This window comes from Podarcis pityusensis (assembly GCF_964106645.2).
Source record: "Podarcis pityusensis genome assembly, chromosome: 8".
NCBI classification, from domain to species: Eukaryota; Metazoa; Chordata; class Lepidosauria; order Squamata; family Lacertidae; genus Podarcis; species Podarcis pityusensis.
In genome coordinates this window covers 54880673-54899762 of record NC_138033.1, presented here as the reverse complement: position 1 = coordinate 54899762, position 19090 = coordinate 54880673, and the positions used below count along the sequence as shown (strand labels likewise).

The 19090-nt window shown below is 42.4% G+C and overlaps 1 protein-coding gene across 2 annotated transcripts in view; it reads right to left on the bottom strand.

The window, feature by feature from the left end:
- Positions 1-19090, bottom strand: part of CDH13 (cadherin 13) — a 680788-nt gene that overhangs the window by 35580 nt on the left and 626118 nt on the right. For both annotated transcript variants that reach the window (XM_081016580.1, XM_081016581.1), the window contains exon 11: positions 362-504. In XM_081016580.1, the coding sequence (XP_080872706.1) occupies positions 362-504 (143 nt within the window). The remainder of the gene's footprint in view (positions 1-361; positions 505-19090) is intronic.

Below are 19090 nucleotides of genomic sequence, written 5' to 3'. Positions count from 1 at the left end.
ATCTCATACCAAATCAGACCGTTAGTCCATCTAGCTCAGTATTGTTTACAGCAGGGGTGGGGGTGGAGGGCCTTGGACCTCCTAGATGTTGCTGAACTACAACTCCCATCAGCCCCAGCAAGCATAGTCAATGACCACCAATGATGCTTTTGTTGAGCTGCTGCAATCATCTAGTTTGAAAGCTTCCCAATGGGGCACCTAGTTGGCCACTGTGAGAACAGGATGCTAGACTAGATGGGCCACTGGCCTGATTCAACAGAGCTGTTCTTAATGATTCTTCAGGAAAATGTGACATACAATGAATGGGATGAAAAGCATGTCAACCAACCACTTTCTTCTTTCATCAATTGCCATTACTCACCATTATCTATTGCCAGTAAGTGTGCAGTGTACACATTGTTGATAACAAATGGTGATTCACGATCAAGGACACCCCTGGTGCGAATTGTACCATTCGTAGGGTCAATTTCCAACCATTCAGCTGGATCTTTGTTAATGGAGTACCTAGGGGGAAGGAAAAAACCCAATAATCAGCTGTGAATTGAGTTCAATTAATACAGAACTTACCTTGAGCACAGGCACCATGGGGCTTAATTTAGAGGCTTCATACTTTGAATTGCAGTTCCCAGTTTCACAAAGCAAGGAGAAAAAAATGCATAACACTCCAGCTGTTTATCAGATACCTTTCTGAAATGTGCAATCACCACTGACCATATAAGAATTTGAGTTTACAAGAAAATGACACAGGCAACCCTCATTACCTAGCCATTAAGCAAGGCAGAAATTAAAGATCAGTCAATGGGCACTTAATGAGGGATGTGATGTGGCAAACAAGTCACAAGAATGAAGTCAAGTGAGGGTCAGTTCAGACACAAATTGTGATCTTGTATGACATGTGGACAATCCATCTATCTATCAAACAGGCATCTATTGTCTAGAATAGGGAAGTTATACATATCAAGGGCTGGGAGCATTAATGATGGACGTGTGCCACATGACACTTTTACTGTTTGCATTAAAGGGCATCTATGCCCCTAGTTACCTGCCATTTTTGACATTGTTTTGTATAATTTCACACACTTGTCTGTTTCTCATTGTCATCATAACTTGCTGATTTCCATAATGTGGAAGACTAACTGCTGAGAGGTCTGTGTTGATGGAAAGATGGTCTGTAAAATGAAAATAGTTATTTTAGGCTCTGCTTGAGTACAATGGGGTCACTGGAAGCTGCATTACACTGTGTCAGACCATTGGTCCATCTACACCAGGGTTTCCCAAACTTGGGTCTCCAGCTGTTTTTGGACTACAACTCCCATCGTCTCTAGCTAGCAGGACCAGTGATCAGGGATGGTGGGAATTGTAGTCCAAAAACAGCTGGAGACCCAAGTTTGGGAAACCCTGATCTACACTGAATGGCAGCAACTCTCCAGGGTTCTAGACTAGGGTTTTTCTACTTGAAGATGCTGGGAAGTGATGTGGGACTTTCTGGATGCAAAGTAGATGCTCTCCCACTGAGCTATGGCCATTCCTGGAGCCTTTGGTCCACGAAGAAAATCCCAACCCGTTACCAAATTGATGCAAACATGAAGCACCTATTGACTGAATGAAAGTTGGCTGGGTGGTTTGGAATATGCATGTAGTCAACAGGTGGAATTGTTAATCCTTTCCTCAGAGATTCCTTCTCCACTACACAACCACAGCCATACACTTTGCATTCACTGTGTTCCTGACACCAGTGTTAAATGTCCAAATTTTGATCTTTCTGTATTAAACAAAAGAAATCAAACCACTGGCTCCATATGTCAGATACAATCTGGAGTCCCCACTTGTCATCCCAGGAGAAACTTTATCTTTCTGGAATAAGTTGGCATCTTCCAGATATTGTTTTTTTTATATACATATATAAAAAGTAATCCCAAAATGATTATGTGTGTGTTAGTGTGTGCACATACACAAGACATAAAAATACTATGTTAAGTTGCATACGCACCATGAATTAGGGGTAGGGGGCTGGATCCTGATGCCTGCCTCTCCCCATGGGACACATTGACAGGTTGCCAGGGCCATCCAATTGTCAGTCACATGACATCAATCAGGTGAAGCATTTCCTTTTGCAGACCAGCTGGATTTCAAACCTTATGGGCAAAGGCAGCCAGGCTCTGTAGGAAAGAAGTCCCTTTGCCTACATAATTTGATTTCTTCAAGCTATGCAGGCAAAGGAAGCTTTGTCCTTCACAGCTGTTTCCCTTTGCAGGGAAATCAAGCTGAATTCAAGGGGAAATGTTCCTCTGCAGACCAGCTTGAACTCAAGCTGAAAGAGCCCTGCAGCTAATCTAAGGCTAAAATAAATGTGTTGCAATTTGTTTATTTACAAACATTCACAAACTGTATATACATTCACAAACTGTACTCTTATTTTTAAAAACAAAACAAAACAAAAACATTGTGGTGTATAAGACACCCACTCTGGGAACTGTGGCTTTGTGGGGGAATAGGGATCGCCTAACAAGAGCACTGTGGTGTAGTAGTTAGAGTGCCTGAAAGTGAACTGGGAGACTTGGGTTTGTATCCCCATACACTTATGAAACTCATTGGGACAGTCATTGCCCCCAGCCTAACCTACTTTGCAGGGCTGTTGTGGGAATGAACTGAGATGGGGACAACCATGTATGCCACCTTGAGCTGTTTGGAAGAAAGGCAGGATATATTCATTTATTTTGTAAAATTCATACACGGCTTGATTTTTTAAAAAACACACAGAAAATGGTGAACCTTACTTACAGATGACATAAGCAAATAAATACACTTTTCAGCACCCATATTTCAAGTAATCTTTGGAAGAAATCATGACTGTTCAAAGCAGAGTAACAGCGCTTTTAATGTAGGGTGCAGACCGGGTCTAACCTGGGCCTCGACATCAATGCAATTGGAACATTATAGGCACAATATTTATGTTTGATGAACAAAGGCACAGTAGTTCTGATGCCATCAAGACTGTCTCATCTATAGCAACCCTACCCAGTCTGTTAACATCTCATTGCTACAAATGAGGCTGTCGTTATTGGCATCCCAGGAACAAGTTGGCCCCATTGGGAAAGGGCAAAGAACACGACAGATGCAACCGCTAATGAATAGTGAATGATGCAGTCCATCAACTCTGCCTATACTTCTGGGTTAATAACCATTTAAAGAGTTTATCTCCCATGAAAATGAGTTATTAGAATAATAACAATGCTCTTAATTAATGCATACTATTCCTTTGTTCCTTAAAAAAAATAAAACAAGAGATAGAGCTGAAATGAGAAAGAAAGAAATCAAAACAGAAAAAGGCTAGGTGAATCAAGTCCCAGGCAGAAAATGCTCAATCAACCCTAAAACAATTTGATTAAAAAAAATAAAAATCAGCACCTCAAGTTTATGACATTTGAGGAACAAGAGGTTCTAACAGATCACAATACATTTCCCAACTGTTCCGCAAAGGATTGCACTTCAAAGCTGAAGCACGTAGGGCACAATTTGACAGAGCATATTGTTGTTATTATATTTAAAAAATAAATAAATACCAGAAATATTACCTATTGTAAGTGAATAATGCAGCTTAACTAAGACAATTGTTCTTTGTTGGTTTATTTTTTATAAATGTAAATCAGAGTTCCGCTAGTGAAACAATGCGGAGAGAAGGGCTCATGGTAGAGAAAATCACATAAAATAATGGAACTGGGACTAAAACAACAATTCCCACCCCCCAGACATGCAAATGCCCCAGTTCACATTCCTGTGTTTCATAATGTACATATTCAGCTTCCACTGACAGCAACAGAATACCCTGCAGGGCTTACATGTAATAGGCAGCAACTTTGGGGGCAAGAACTACATGAAAATCTTGCGCAGCATAACTCATTTAGCAGGAGACAAACAACAGAAGGCCACCTTTTTGGAGGGGGGAGGGGAGTCAGGATGCCTTTTGGGGGGTTTCCAGGAGTGGGTCCTCAAATAGGGGTGGTTAGGTGATTAAACCTGTCAACTTCTTGGTTTCTTTTTGAGTTTCTCATTACCAACCATAGGTTCAGTTCTTGACATTTCCACAAGTTTGGGACTCCCTTTTTAAACAACAAAAAAGGCCTCATGAGAATTCATCAGTGTGATTTTTCCTCTACTTAGCACATTTTGCATGCAATTTTGCCCAATATACTCATTTTTTGTAAAGCGCTTCTACCTAATCCAATCCATTTTTGCATGTTGCTTTCATTAATATATGCATCTTTATATAAGCTTTGTGCTAGTCTACAAATCTTTTTTTACACATATTTTGTCTGGAGAATGGCATTGCAAAATTCAGGGAAGTATGAATTTTAAAGGGTGGCTGTATTTTGGTTCTCATAAAATTCAAGCTGAGCTGAATTGCCCCTTCCTCTGGGCAAGTTATGCTGCTTTCAGGACCACTTCTTGTGACTTATTTTGTACAGAGATCCAGATGCCTGCCTACAAAATTCACACTTAATATGTGAAGCGGAAAAAATGAACATGCATGTACAGTGTGGCTTTCCACTCACGAAGTATAGCTTTAAAAAGAGCCCTGCTGTATCAGACCAATGTCTCATGATCCAGCATCCTGGATGTCTCTTGGAAGCATAAAAGCAGGACCTGGGTGCATTCACACTCTCTCCACTTGTGATTCCCAGCACTGGTACTCAGAGGCATATTGCCTCTGACTGTGGATGTAGAACATAAGACAAGCTTGCTGGATCAGGCCAATGCCCCATCTAGTCCAGCATCTTGTTTGCACAGTGTCAGCCAGATTCCTGTGGGAAGCCTGCAAACCGGGCAAGAGCACAACAGCACTCTGCCCAACTTTGATTCCCAACAACTGGTATCTGAGTCACAATGCATCTAACAGTGAAGGTAGAACCTATAGCCATCATGGCTAGTAGCTCCTACTCTGGCTGGTACATTTGCACTGCACTGACCTCCCTTTCCTCCTCACCTGTAGAGCTGCCTGCCTGCCAGGAAACTAGGGTAGTGGCCTTGCCCCATCAAGCAAGCTGCTTCTGATGTAAACTTTGCAATGTGCTTTCCGCTCTCAGATATAGAACGTATAATGAGAAACAGCCCTTGACCTCAGTCCCTTGTCCATAAAACAGCAATAACATGTTTCCACCCGAGGGGGTTTCTGCAAATGCTAGCAAAAAGCCCTGTGAACAGTAAACGTGTTGCATTAATGCTGCATAATAATTTCAGTACCCCAGGAAAAGGGGGAGAGCAGTGTACATATTCCCCTCTTCCTTGCTGTTGATGGAAAGGTACCTCTTTTATTGTAATATAGTTGCTCACACTATCACCACCGACTTCTGTACCACCTGTCACTGCTATCTTGTTTAATCTTCTTTGTGTGATTGAACAGGGGCTCTGTCAATCTCTTGCGGTTTCTTATTAAAGTTTAAGACACCTTTATGCAACAACAAAGAATAAAAGTTCTTAATCAAGAGTAGGCAGGATGCATTTCAGGTGGTTATTTACAACTGGTGTCTCAGAGTAGAATTATTGCTTTTTGAAGAAAATAGCCTTAAAAATATGAACAGTTTTTATTTAAATTCTATTGACAGGAATATTTATAGACCTCCAACTCATATCTAGATCTAGAAAGGTGGTGTACAATGAAATAATTAAAATATCATAAAGTTAGGGAGGAAAACATAAAGTGCACAACAAATGACTGGCATTGAATAAAAAAATAATTCTCTAAAAATGCTAGGCTAAAGAGATAAATTTTCTGCAGGTGATGAACTACCAGGATGGTCAGTACCTGCTTGATTTCAATAGGAACAGTCATCCAAATGAGTGGTCCCACCATGCTATAAGCCCTGGCTCACCAAATGAGCATGAAATGATTGTGGGGCAATAAAGAGGGCTTCTCCAGATGATCACCGTGATCTACTTATTAAGTTTGTTAAGTTTATATATTCCTTGCACTGCAAAAAAACCTGGTAAAAGAAATTGCAACCAGAGTGAAAGTACAATAATAAAAAATCACAGAAAAACATTAAAAACGTAAGCCAGAATACAGTATCTTAAAAGGGATCATCCTCATCAGAACCACTAGTGCCAACTTATGATGAACATAAATACAGGGCAAACAGCCAATCATTGGTGCTGCCCAGATGGATGGACGTAATATATATTATCATCCAAATGAAGTCCTGGCTCAAAATTTCATAGCTGCACTATTCTTGGTATGAGCATGTTTGTGAAGGTTTAAGATACAGTTCTGGGTATGTCTTGTGTTTCATCAGATGCTGCTTGCGCCCCAATAATAACAACTAGCTTTGCTCATTACAAGTCAGAAATAAATCATCATGGCAACCAAAGCCATTTCTGCTTGCTGGCAGAGGATGCAAACTGTTTAAAAGCCCATATCCACAAGGCTGTTTGCCATCTACACCTCATGGCAGTTGCTGAGACCTCGGTCATATGGGCAGATGATGCTTTGCTCCAAGCAGGAACAATAAGAACACCGAAATCTAATCAGTACCATCACATGTGCCAGCGACATAGACTAGGAATGTTCAGAGCCAGCAGCAGTGTAGTCATAAAGAGGTTTGTGGGAAGGAGGATAGGTGTCTTGGCTCATGCTCCTATGACATGCTGGCCGAAGACGGCAGATCTGGGAAGCTGCCAATAAATGGGAAGGAGTGGTCTTAGCGCTTGGAGTCAACCTAGAACGATAGCAAAAATGAAGCATAAATGAGTTCCACCAGCAACACAACAGGGCAGGTGCCAAATCAGTGCTGATAAACCATGGGGCATGGCCACAACTTCCTGCTGAGAACATTATTTGATTCCTACAATCAGTCAGTCAGGAAAACCTTCCAGTAATATATTTGGAAGTATTTGCTTATAGAATGTGACAATTTTCACTTCCGGGTCAGCGCCATCGGTGAATGGCGGAGTTCCTCCGTCCGGAGGAACGGGCTCTGTGGAAACTGGGTCTTCCCGCCGCGGCGAAGGTGGGGACCCGCTAGAAATCCCAGGCGGAGGAAGCCTGGGAACGTGGGGTTCAGCAGGGCACCAGGAGCGCCCCCCTACTCGCAGGGAATCCCATTTAGGGGCTCCGGAGCGAAGTGGGGTGAGAAGCGCGGTGCTGCGAACTGACTGCTACTTTCACGGAGTGAAGCCGCACAGCCATTGCCGGAGAGCGCTGACTTTTTCCTGTGGACAATTGGATTTAAAACAAGTACCCGTGAGTAGAAACGGAAAATTGGATTAAGAAATTTCTTAATTTGGTAACGAAGCGGGAAGGTTCAAAACAGGAAGTCTGCCTTCCGCTTTTTGTATATAGACTAAAGCAGAAACTTTGTAAGCTAAAGCCTGGAAAGCTGTCAAAAAAGTCTAAATTTCCTTCATTTAGAATTACTGAAACCCCCTTGGAAGCAGGAGAAAAGGGGGGGAACTTTGTTCAACCCTAGCAGGAGAGGGAGTGAAGAAGGATAACTTTCCACCATCTCTAACCTGGGAACGGGGTGTCAGAGACAGAAATTGTTGGAGAGGTTCATTGACTGTGAATGGAATATTTTGACAGATAGCTAAAGAAGAGAAACAAGCTGATTCCAATGTTGCCTTTTGCATCCTAAAGAAACAAAATATCTGAAAAATATCTGAAAAACGAAAGTAATTTTCCTTTGTTGGACTTGCCTAAAAAAAATGGATACAAATAGAAATTGCCTCCTCTAGAGGGAGCTTGTCAAATTGTTGCTGCAGTACATTTGAGGGCTCAACAGATGTGAGAGTAAGACCGTGGGAACAGGCTTTTCTGACCTTGACTAAAGATGAGTTGGAAAGAAGACTGGGTGCTTGCCTTATGCAAGACAAGTGCCCTGCTGGAACAGATGCATGAGAAGATGGATTTGATGAATGAGAAAATGGATTTGACTGTTGCAGTTAATAACTGTGGGCAAACAGGGAATATTGATACAGAAATTATCCAGGGACCAACTCATGAATCTGTACTGACTGGGAAAGTGCAGAAGATAATGGAGGAGGATGTGGTTGCACCCCAAATAATACAGATGGAGAGTCCCGAGGCCCTACAGGAGTATGAGCCGCTGTCATTGAAGTTTGAAGTTGGAGTGGGCCAGGGGGAGTCTGGAGTTGAGGAGGTTCCCAACGTTGGAAAGACCTCGGAATATGCTTTTAAATACATTTTGGACTATATTGAGGATTGTGGGGAGTGGGACTGTGGGGAATGGGCGGGTTTGATGAAGGGAAATGGAGACAATTTTGGCTTGGAATACCCCAGAGGCCTACCCCTCAATGAGAAAGGAAAGAAACTAAGAAAGAGACCACCAAAAGACAAGGAAAAGGGCAAGTATAAACAACAAGAAGAAGAATTGCAGAAGGGACATGGAAGAGACTTAAGGGCCTCGGACATAAGGCTTCCAGGTTGATGGACTAGATGGAATGGACAGTAAGGACTGACACAATCCGAGACCAGGAAGAAGGGACGTTGGATGAAGATTGGAAGAAAATTTATAAAGAAAATTTTCTATTTGGGGAATTGGCTAAAAATTAATGAATATTAGGGAAAATGTTGGAATGAAACTATATGACTTTAGCAGAAATGATATCAGGAGTAATGTATATTTGATAACTAAGATTCAAGCTTTAAGGTGTTTTAGGGTAAGATAAGGTTAAATTAATTAAGGTAATGTGAATAATAGAATATGGGGAAAGATGGAAAGGATTTGTTGAGTTAATTATTAGATTAAATTAGGTTAGGATAAATTCTTTTAACAAAAATTGAGAAAGATGGAAAGAATTTGCTGAAATAACTAATTAAACTAGAATACAAAAAGGGAGGTGTGAGGAAGTCAATGAAACAAGCAAATGGAAGTTTTAGATATGTAATCTGGGATTTGTGTTGTTTTCTTTTTTCTTTTTATTTTTTTGTTGTATTGTTGTATTGGTTCTTGTGTTTTTTCTTTTCTTTTTGTCTATTATAGTGTTGTTTCTTCTTCTTCTTATAATTCTGAAAACTACTAACAAATATTTTTTTTAAAAAAAGAATCATAGAATCATAGAATCGGAAGAGACCACAAGGGCCATCGAGTCCAACCCCCTGCCAAGCAGGAAACACCATCAGAGCACTCCTGACATATGATTGTCAAGCCTCTGCTTAAAGACCTCCAAAGAAGGAGACTCCACCACACTCCTTGGCAGCAAATTCCACTGTCGAACAGCTCTTACTGTCAGGAAGTTCTTCCTAATGTTTAGGTGGAATCTTCTTTCTTGTAGTTTGGATCCATGGCTCCGTGTCCGCTTCTCTGGAGCAGCAGAAAACAACCTTTCTCCCTCCTCTATGTGACATCCTTTTATATATTTGAACATGGCTATCATATCACCCCTTAACCTCCTCTTCTCCAGGCTAAACATGCCCAGCTCCCTTAGCCGTTCCTCATAAGGCATCGTTTCCAGGCCTTTGACCATTTTGGTTGCCCTCCTCTGGACACGTTCCAGTTTGTCAGTGTCCTTCTTGAACTGTGGTGCCCAGAACTGGACACAGTACTCCAGGTGAGGTCTGACCAGAGCAGAATACAGTGGCACTATTACTTCCCTTGATCTAGATGCTATACTCCTATTGATGCAGCCCAGAATTGCATTGGCTTTTTTAGCTGCCACGTCACACTGTTGGCTCATGTCAAGTTTGTGGTCAACCAAGACTCCTAGATCCTTTTCACATGTACTGCTCTCAAGCCAGGTGTCCCCCATCTTGTATTTGTGCCTCTCATTTTTTTTGCCCAAGTGCAATACTATACATTTCTCCCTGTTAAAATTCATCTTGTTTGTTTTGGCCCAGTTCTCTAATCTGTCAAGGTCGTTTTGAAGTGTGATCCTGTCCTCTGGGGTGTTAGCCACCCCTCCCAGTTTGGTGTCATCTGCAAATTTGATCAGGATGCCCTTGAGTCCATCATCCAAGTCGTTGATAAAGATGTTGAATAAAACCGGGCCCAAGACAGAACCCTGTGGCACCCCACTAGTCACTCTTCTCCAGGATGAAGAGGAACCATTGATGAGCACCCTTTGGGTTCGGTCAGTCAGCCAGTTACAAATCCACTGAGTGGTAGCATAGTCAAGACCGCATTTTACCAGCTTCTTTACAAGAATATCATGGGGCACCTTGTCAAATGCCTTGCTGAAATCAAGGTAGGCTACATCCACTGCGTTCCCTTCATCTACCAGGCTTGTAATTCTGTCAAAAAACGAGATCAGGTTAGTCTGACATGACTTATTTTTCAGAAATCCATGCTGACTATTGGTGAGCACAGCATTCCTTTCTAGGTGCTCACAGACTGTTTGCTTAATGATCTGCTCCAGAATCTTCCCTGGTATTGATGTCAGACTGACTGGGCGGTAATTATTTGGGTCCTCTCTTTTCCCCTTTTTGAAAATAGGGACAACATTTGCCCTCCTCCAGTCTGCTGGGACTTTGCCTGTTCTCCAGGAATTCTCAAAGATGACTGCCAGTGGTTCTGAGATCACATCTGCCAGTTCTTTTAATACTCTTGGATGCAGTTCATCTGGCCCTGGAGACTTGAATACATCTAAACTAGCTAAGTATTCTTGTACTATCTCCTTAGTTATTCTGGGCTGTGTTTCCTTTGCTGAATCATTTGCTCCAAATTCTTCAGGTCGGGCATTGTTTTCTTTATCAGAGAAGACTGAGGCAAAGAAGGCATTGAGGAGTCCAGCCCTTTCTGTGTCTCCTGTTTGCATTTCACCATCTTCTCCTCTGAGTGACCCCACTGTTTCTTTGTTCTTCCTTTTGCTACAAACATACCCATAAAAGCCTTTTTTTGTTGCTTTTAACCTCTCTAGCAAGCCTGAGTTCATTCTGTGCTTTAGCTTTTCTGACTTTGTGTCTACACGTGCTGGCTATTTGTTTGAATTCCTCTTTGGTGGTTTCCCCCCTTTTCCATTTTTTGTACACATCCTTTTTTAATCTTAACTCAGTTAAAAGTTCTTTAGATAGCCACCCTGGCTTCTTTAGGCACCTTCCATGTTTCCGTCTCATTGGTATTGCCTGACGTTGTGCTTTTACTATCTCCCTCTTAACAAACTCCCAGCCATCATGAACTCCCTTTCCTTTTAGTATTACTGTCCATGGGATCTCACCCAGCACTTCCCTAAGTTTTATGAAGTCAGCTTTCTTAAAGTCAAGAAATTGAGTCCTAAAAATAGAATGTGACAATTTTCAAAAAATCAACAATAACTTTGCTGGATCAAAGGTTCATTAGTGGCCAGTCAGATTTTCCTATCCTTTCTTCACATGCCTCCATCAGAATGTAAGAGTCCTTCTGGATCAGGCCAATGACCAGCATCCTGTTCTCACAGTGGCTAAACTGTGGGAAACCAAGAAGCAGGACTTGAGCATAAGAGCATGCTCCCCTCCTGTGGTTTCCAGAGACTGGTATCTGGAAACTTTACTGCTTCTGACTGTGGAGACAGAGCACTGCCATCATGGCTAGTCACCATCAATAGCTTTCAAAGCTATCCAAGTTGGTGGCCCTCATTGCCTTTTGTGGGAGCAAGTTCCATAGTTAAACTATGCAGTGCATGATTTTTTTAAAAAGCACACGATCCATGGAGTAATCATGTCTCCCAATATTTTGAAATCACTTAGAAGTTGCTTCTTCACAGTTCCTTCTGAGTTTTTCCACTTCATTTACTGATATAATTCAGCAGCAACAGTAGTAGCAGTAACATTAGCTTCTTGAGCAGGGTGGGTAGATTATTGACTGCAAGATAGCAACACTCAAATCTATAAAGACAGCATTTAATCCAATTCTGCCTTGCGGTTTCTTGAACAGATCCAATGACTTACATGTGATCTTCTACCATGTGTTCCTTATTCATTATGCTTACTGCTAGACAGAGGATGTGTTGAGTCAATAAAGGTGACACAATACAAATTTTTTAGTTTCGGTAGACAAAACATGGGAGCTGCTGATAAGGCATGCATTATAACTTTGTTATCTTGAAGCCCACTGCTACTAAACAACTCCATGTAAAAGCAGTAAAATATAAGGAGGGGCCTTTGCAAATGTTGCCTTTCAGAAGTGTTGCCTGCAATGTCATCCTGTTGCTATTTTTAGAAAGACACATCAAATCAAGGAAATAAAGGGACTACACAGCTACTTTCCCTTGCGCCCCTCCCCTTCCTGCTTTATATCAAAGCCAGATATTTGCAGTCTTTTCTTTTTGTGTGTATCCAATTCAACAAGCTCAGCATAACAGGCCATCATTCAAATGTGAGTGTTTGGACAGACATTAATAGCTGAGCACTGTGCTGCCTTTAGAGTCTGCCATGCACCTGTTTTGATGATCAAAGACCCCATGGGCAGAAAAAAGAATTAAAGGTGGTGGCCACAGAACATGCTGAGGTTTAGTGCAACCTGTTTAGTCCTGCACAAATGTTCCATATTTCCTTTGTCCCATTCTGTGAATGAACACACAGAGAAAGAGCTGTGGTGTTGTCAGAACTATCCAATTGCACATTATGCACTCTGGCCGCGTACTGCAAACATATTGGGGGGTGGTCAGGGAAGGATAATTTATACTCATCTGCTGCTTGAAAAAATTCACTAAACACTTAACCTCCACCCCCCCCCAATTGTTGTAAAGGGGGGGCTGCTACTGATTTTGCCCTGGGGGGCTTGGATCGGGCAGTGATGACAGTCAGGTGCCAAGAGGTGGCTTCTTGTCCCTCGGCCCCCCTCCCTCCTACTCTTTCCCTCTCTCCCTCTCCTACACTTCCACTCTCACGTGCACACACACAAACAGCACACAAACTCACAGGCTGGCATGCACAGGGCACCCCCTTGACTGGAACCCTCACATCCAGGGGATCTGCTTGGCTGGGAACTGAGGGGCACGGGGAAAATTCACAAAGTTTCCAGCCAGACCAAAGCTCCCTCTCACACATACCCTCCTGCCTTGTGCCTTGGCTTTCAATACGGCTCGGCTTAGCACTGCTTCCAGGTTAGGGAGAGAGGGAGATAAATCAATCAATGGTTCTTTGGGAAAAGGCCACTGAGATGAAGGCACGCTGGCTGCTTTCCCTCAAAACTAACCAACCAACCAAAATTAGCAAAAAAAACCCACCCACTTTCAACAGGGGTTACCATATGTTTCGGTTTCCCCGGACATTTACAACGGGAATTGAAAATTCCACCCAGACACCATTTCCGGGTGACAAATCCCAGTGATGTCCGGGATTTTCCAGACATATGGCAGCTCTAGCTTACAACATATCTAAAAACATAAAAGCACCAATCGTTAAAAACCTCCCTAAACAGGGCCAACTTCGGATGTCTTCTAAAGGTCAAATAGTTATTTCCTTGACAACTGGAGGGAGGGTGCTCTATCAAGAAGGCCCTCTGCCTGGTTCCCTGCAACCCCACTTCTTGCAAGGAGGGAACCAGAAGTCCCTCGGAGCTAGACCTCAGTGTCTGGGCAGAACGATGGGGGTGGAGACGCCCATTTAGGTATACTGGGCCAAGGTTGTTTAGGGCTTTAAATGTCAGCACCAACGCTTTGAATTGTGCTCGGAAATGTACTGGGAGCCAGTGAAGATCCTTTAGGACCGGTGTTATATGGTCTCGGCGGCTGCTCCCAGTCACCAGTCTAGCTGCCGCATTCTGGATTAGTTGTAGTTTCTGAGCCACCTTCAAAGGTAGTCCCACGTAGAGCACATTGCAGTAGTCCAAGCAGGAGATGCACCACTCTGGCGAGATAGTCTGCAGTAGGGTCTCAGCCTGTGTACCAGATGGCGCCGGTAAATAGCTGCCCTGGACACAGAATTGACCTGTGCCTCCATGGACAGCTGTGAATCCAAAATGACTTCCAGGCTGCGCACCTGGTCCTTTAGGGGCACAGTTACCCCATTCAGGACCAAGGAGTTCCCCCACATCCACCCACACCCTGTCCCCCAAGAACAGTACTTCTGTCTTGTCAGGATTCAACCTCAATCTGTTAGTTTCTATTCAGTATGAGTAGATGAATGAATATCTTAATATTTTGTGGGGCAGCTTCAGCCACAGTCTGATCACCTTCTTCCTCACCATTTGATTTCCAATCACCCTTAATGTCTGATTTATCATCTTTAGATTTTGCCACATTGGGAATATCCCTTTGATTTATGTACTCCAAACAGGTGGACAGCAAAGTTCAGAATCCAAAGTGCTAGTGACCTCCAAAACCTTTTGCTTGTTTTCTTTTTCTTTTAACGAGAAGATAATAAATAATGAAAACCAGTTCTTTGAATCAGGGCCAAGTGCACCAATAAATGAAACTACACATTCGTGCTTCAGAAAGAAAAATGAAGGGTCCCCGAATTCTTAGCTTTGCTCTGTTTGCCCTCCACCTAATCTTCTGCCCGCATTTGGCTGTTCAAATGGGAAACCATAACCAGCTGGCTAGTTTTTTCCATTAAATATTTGATGATACAAAATGCAGAAGTCTGCATGTGTTAGCAAAGCCATGATAATATGCGAAATGTGCAGCGGGCCATAAAAACACTTCCTGGAGTGCAGAGAGATTTCAAAAGATACCAAATGAGGTTTTTTTCCTTCCATCTCTCTCTCTCCCTCTGGATTTTGTGCTAAGACCTGGTATATAATAAAGAAGAATAAAGAATAGGATTTAAATTCCCCTTTTGGGCAACAATTTGGGCTGCTAACCTTTGAACCAGACACTGTAGCTCTGCCTGCAACACAAGTGTGCTGTGAACATTCAACTGGAGGGGCTCAGCTAGGCCAAGTGCACAGTTTAAGAACATAATAAGAGCAAATAAGGGCAAAATGTTCAATCTAGTCTATCATCCTGTTCTCACTGTGGCCAACCAGATGCTTATGGGAAGTTCACAAACAGGACCTGAATACAATAGCACTCTCTCCAGTTGCAATCCCCAGAATCTGGCCTTGAGAAATGTACTGCCTCTGATAGTGGAGGGAGAAACATAGTCATCATGGCTTGTGGCCATTGATAGCTTTATCTTCTATGAAATTGTCTAATCCAAAGTTGATGGCCATTATGATAGTGAATCAGCACTGTATGAAGAAGTACTGTCCTTAGCCTGACCTGAATCTTCCAATATTGGGTGGCCCCATAAAACATCTTATTTATGTTTTCTCCTCACCATGCATAATATTACGCACCTTGGAATTTTAAAGTTGAAATCCAATTGAATTGTGCATAACGCCCTCCCCCATAAAAATCCAACTGGCTCATCCTTACTCACACATTTACTCTTTTCTGATTAGCTATAGTGAACAGCATGCCATTTTGTCCAATGAATATTTTTTTCCATTTCCCCCGATTTTTGGCATTTGAATAAAAGGATAATAGGCAATTGAAGAGTAAACCGATACAGCAGGTGGTGTGGAACTGTCTGTAATGTGTAATAGGGAGTGTGGGATGTGTGTCTGGCAGTGATACTTGGTATTAAAACTGGAGTGGTGTCCCCATTTTAATCAGTAAAATACTGGAGGGCCAGGAATATATTATTCTGATTCCTCCTCCTCCTCAAGTTTTCACTTGTTCCCTGTCTTGACTTTCTTCTGCCACTCTCCATCCCTCCCAGCTCTGCCCTGTTGCACTTTGGATGTTGTGTGAATTCAAACAAAGAATGAGCAACTTTCATAGAATCACAGAATCCTCTGGAGCAGGAGAAAACAAGCTTGCTCCATCCTCCATGTGACAGTCAATTAGATGTTTGAAGATGGCTATCATAGCTCCTCTCAGTCTCCTCTTTACCAGGCAAAACATAACCAATTCCCTCAACTGTTCCACATAAGGCTTGGTTTCCAGACCCTTTATCATCTTGATCGCTCTCATCCAAAGCACACTCCTAACCTGCAAGCACACACAAAAACAGCCTGTTTCTCCTCTGCTAACTGCAACCCCTTCCTGCTGAACCAAGCCCATTAAATAGTTAATGATAACTGATTAAGTAAGTTGCAGGCTTCTCTGTGGCACAATGGATCAGTGCATCTGGCTGTTTACCATAAGCTTGCAGGTTCAAGCCCACACAGAGACAGGTGTGAGCAGGACTGCAGAGGGTTGGACTAGGTGACCCTCAGGATCCTTTCCAATTCTACAGTTCTATGATTCCTCTGCACACATTCCAGCTTGCCAATACCCTTCTTAAATTGTGGTGCCCAGAACTGGACGCAGGACTCCAAGTGTGGACTGACCAAGGCAGAACAGAGTGTTACTATTACTTCCCTTGAGTGGGACACTAGAGTTCTTTGGACACAGCCTACAATAAAACTAGCTTTTTTTTGCTCCTCATCACACTGTTGACTCATGTTAAGCTTGTGGTCTACTAAGATCCTCAGACCCTTTTCACATATACTAAAGCAATCCAGGTGACCCTCATTTATACTTGTGCAGTTCGTTTTCCCTGCCCAAGTGTAGAACCTGACATTTGTCCCTGTTGAAATTCATTTTTAATTTCAATTGCAGCATCAGATTTTGTGTTGACAACTTGCAGGATTTTGCTCTCCGCCCCCTCTCCTTTTTCTTACTCCATTTTTATCACAATCATCACCACCACCATCCATAGGAGTTAACGCCTAGGGGCCGATGTCCTTTCATCCCCCCAATAAAATACTTGAGGGAGGGGATTGCCATTCAAAAGTGTGTGTCACATCCTGTGATTGATTATGCAGGGCGGGACTTGCCTGACCCCCCCCCCCATTTTTTTATATTCAACTTGGCACCCCTGTCATCATCACCATCATAAAGTCTCAACCAAGGTGGGCTACATTTTTAAAAAGATAAAAAATATAGTCGCATGACCCCACTCTAATATATCATACTGTATAAGACCTACATATCAACAAGTCAGATGGTATATAGCGGGACACTCAACAACAGCAGCTCAACACTCAAAGGAGAAGTGGTGCATCTTCAGTGACCAACTAAAACTGCAAAGAAAAAGGGCTTGCTACATCTCTAGAGCAGGTGTAGGCAACCTAAGGCCCATGGGCCGGATGCAGCCCAATCGCCTTCTAAATCCAGCCCCCGGACAGTCCGGGAATCAGCGTGTTTTTACATGAGTAGAATGTGTCCTTTTATTTAAAATGCACCTCTGGGTTATTTGTGGGGCACAGGAATTCGTTCATTTATTTTTTCCAAAATATAGTCTGGCCCACCATATGGTCTGAGGGACAGTGGACCGGCCTATGGCTGAAAAAGGTTGCTGACCCCTGCTCTAGAGAGTCCCATTGGTTTGGTGTCCATTACAGACAGGGTCCCATCACCAGAAGCCTGCCTTCACCCTGTCTTCATGCATTATATAAATGAGGAATATGCTCCAAGAGGCCACTCGTATTTTTATTGTAGGAAGGAGTGTTATCATTAGGGCAGCTAGACAGACCTCAGACAAACACAGTTTTGACCTATGAGGGCTACAGTTTTATTTGTGCTATGAACTTATAGCAACAGAATGAAGACTTCCGACGTCCATACTGCCATAAGGAGAACCTCTCTTCATACTACAACAAAAACTCCTGGATAACGTGTCCAATGTTTCTGTTGCCATAAGAATCCTCCTCACACTTCCAGCGTCAGTGACAAGTGGTGAGCACAGTTTCTCGAAGCTTAAACTTATAAAGACTTGCATATGCTCAACAATGTTGCAAAAGAGACTAGTTGGCTTGGCAACTACATCAGTGGAACGTGTCAAAGCATCAGCTCTTGAGCTGAAGGAGCCGGTGACAGAATTTGCAAAGGAAAAGGCATGCAAAGTGAGATTTTGATGTGCCTGAAACTGAAACTTTTGAGAAATGTCGACAACACAATTCACAAGGTTATTCAAAATGATTTGTGTGCTAAAACATTTTCTTTTGTATTTGAGAAAGAGAATCAAAGATGGATGTATTACTTGTTCTTTCAATTTAAAATAATTTTGGTAGTTTCAAGTTTTGTGCTTTTCATTTTTCCCACAAGACATTTGTTTTTTTAAATTTAAGTTAGCTTTTTTTGGGGGGGGGGGTTGCAAGTAGTTATCCTGGCAGCAACAATGATTTTAGGTCTATGAGTTTTGGAGTGGGGCAATGCTTCAAGAGTTTGAAAAGCTTGCATGTTTTTAAAATTCAGAAATACTACTTCATTCCAGTCTGAACAACTCAAGCACCAGGTTGAAAACGTAGTAGAGGAAAATTTTATTCTCTCCAAATTTATGTTGAACCTCTGTACGAGTTCAGTGCAGAATATGCAATGTACAAGAAAACTACAGCATGGTTAATAGATGGGTTCCTAGACTCTGCTCAAACACTTCCCGTGAAGGGGAATACACCACCTGCAGAAGCAATCTGTTCTACTGCTCAGCAGCTTGTACTGTTAGAAAGTTTATCCTAAAGTTTAGATGTAATCTGCTTACCTGCATTTTCCACCCATCTGTTCTAGGCATCTTGAGCAACAGAGGGTAAATCTGATCCATCTTCTACATTACAGCCTTTGAAGACAGCTTATTGCAACTCCTAAAGCCTTCTCAACAGGAATGTCGGTTCTGTGAAGCTTAGCTTCTTTAACAATAATTCCAGTTATTAACTAACTTTTACTAACTGCTTATAAGAAACTAAACTCTGATTTTGCACACTATGAAGAAAAGGAAGAATGAGCAGGAAAACCTAGTTATTTTACTTTTTCATAATACTCAGTGGGAGTTACAGAAAAATATATTCCCTTATCCCCTCTTGCTGTGTCACTCCCAAACGATTCCTCTAAAACAGTGGTTCCCAATTAGCTAAGTAATGCAGACCCCCTGTTTTTCAAATGCCGAGCCATGGACCTCCTACTTTTGAAATTTTGGATATTTCTATGGTAGTTTTTGTTTTGCGAATGGTGCTACTGGGTGGATTATGCAGACCCCCTGAGGTCTGTGGACCACTAATTGGGAAACACTGCCCTAAAAGGAACCAAACACAGTTTTGACACAGCTACCACATGTCCTCTTAATATTGTCTTCTCCAGGCTAAACACTGAGCTCTTTCTACTGTTCCTCACTAGTTGCATATAAAGATATTAGAGC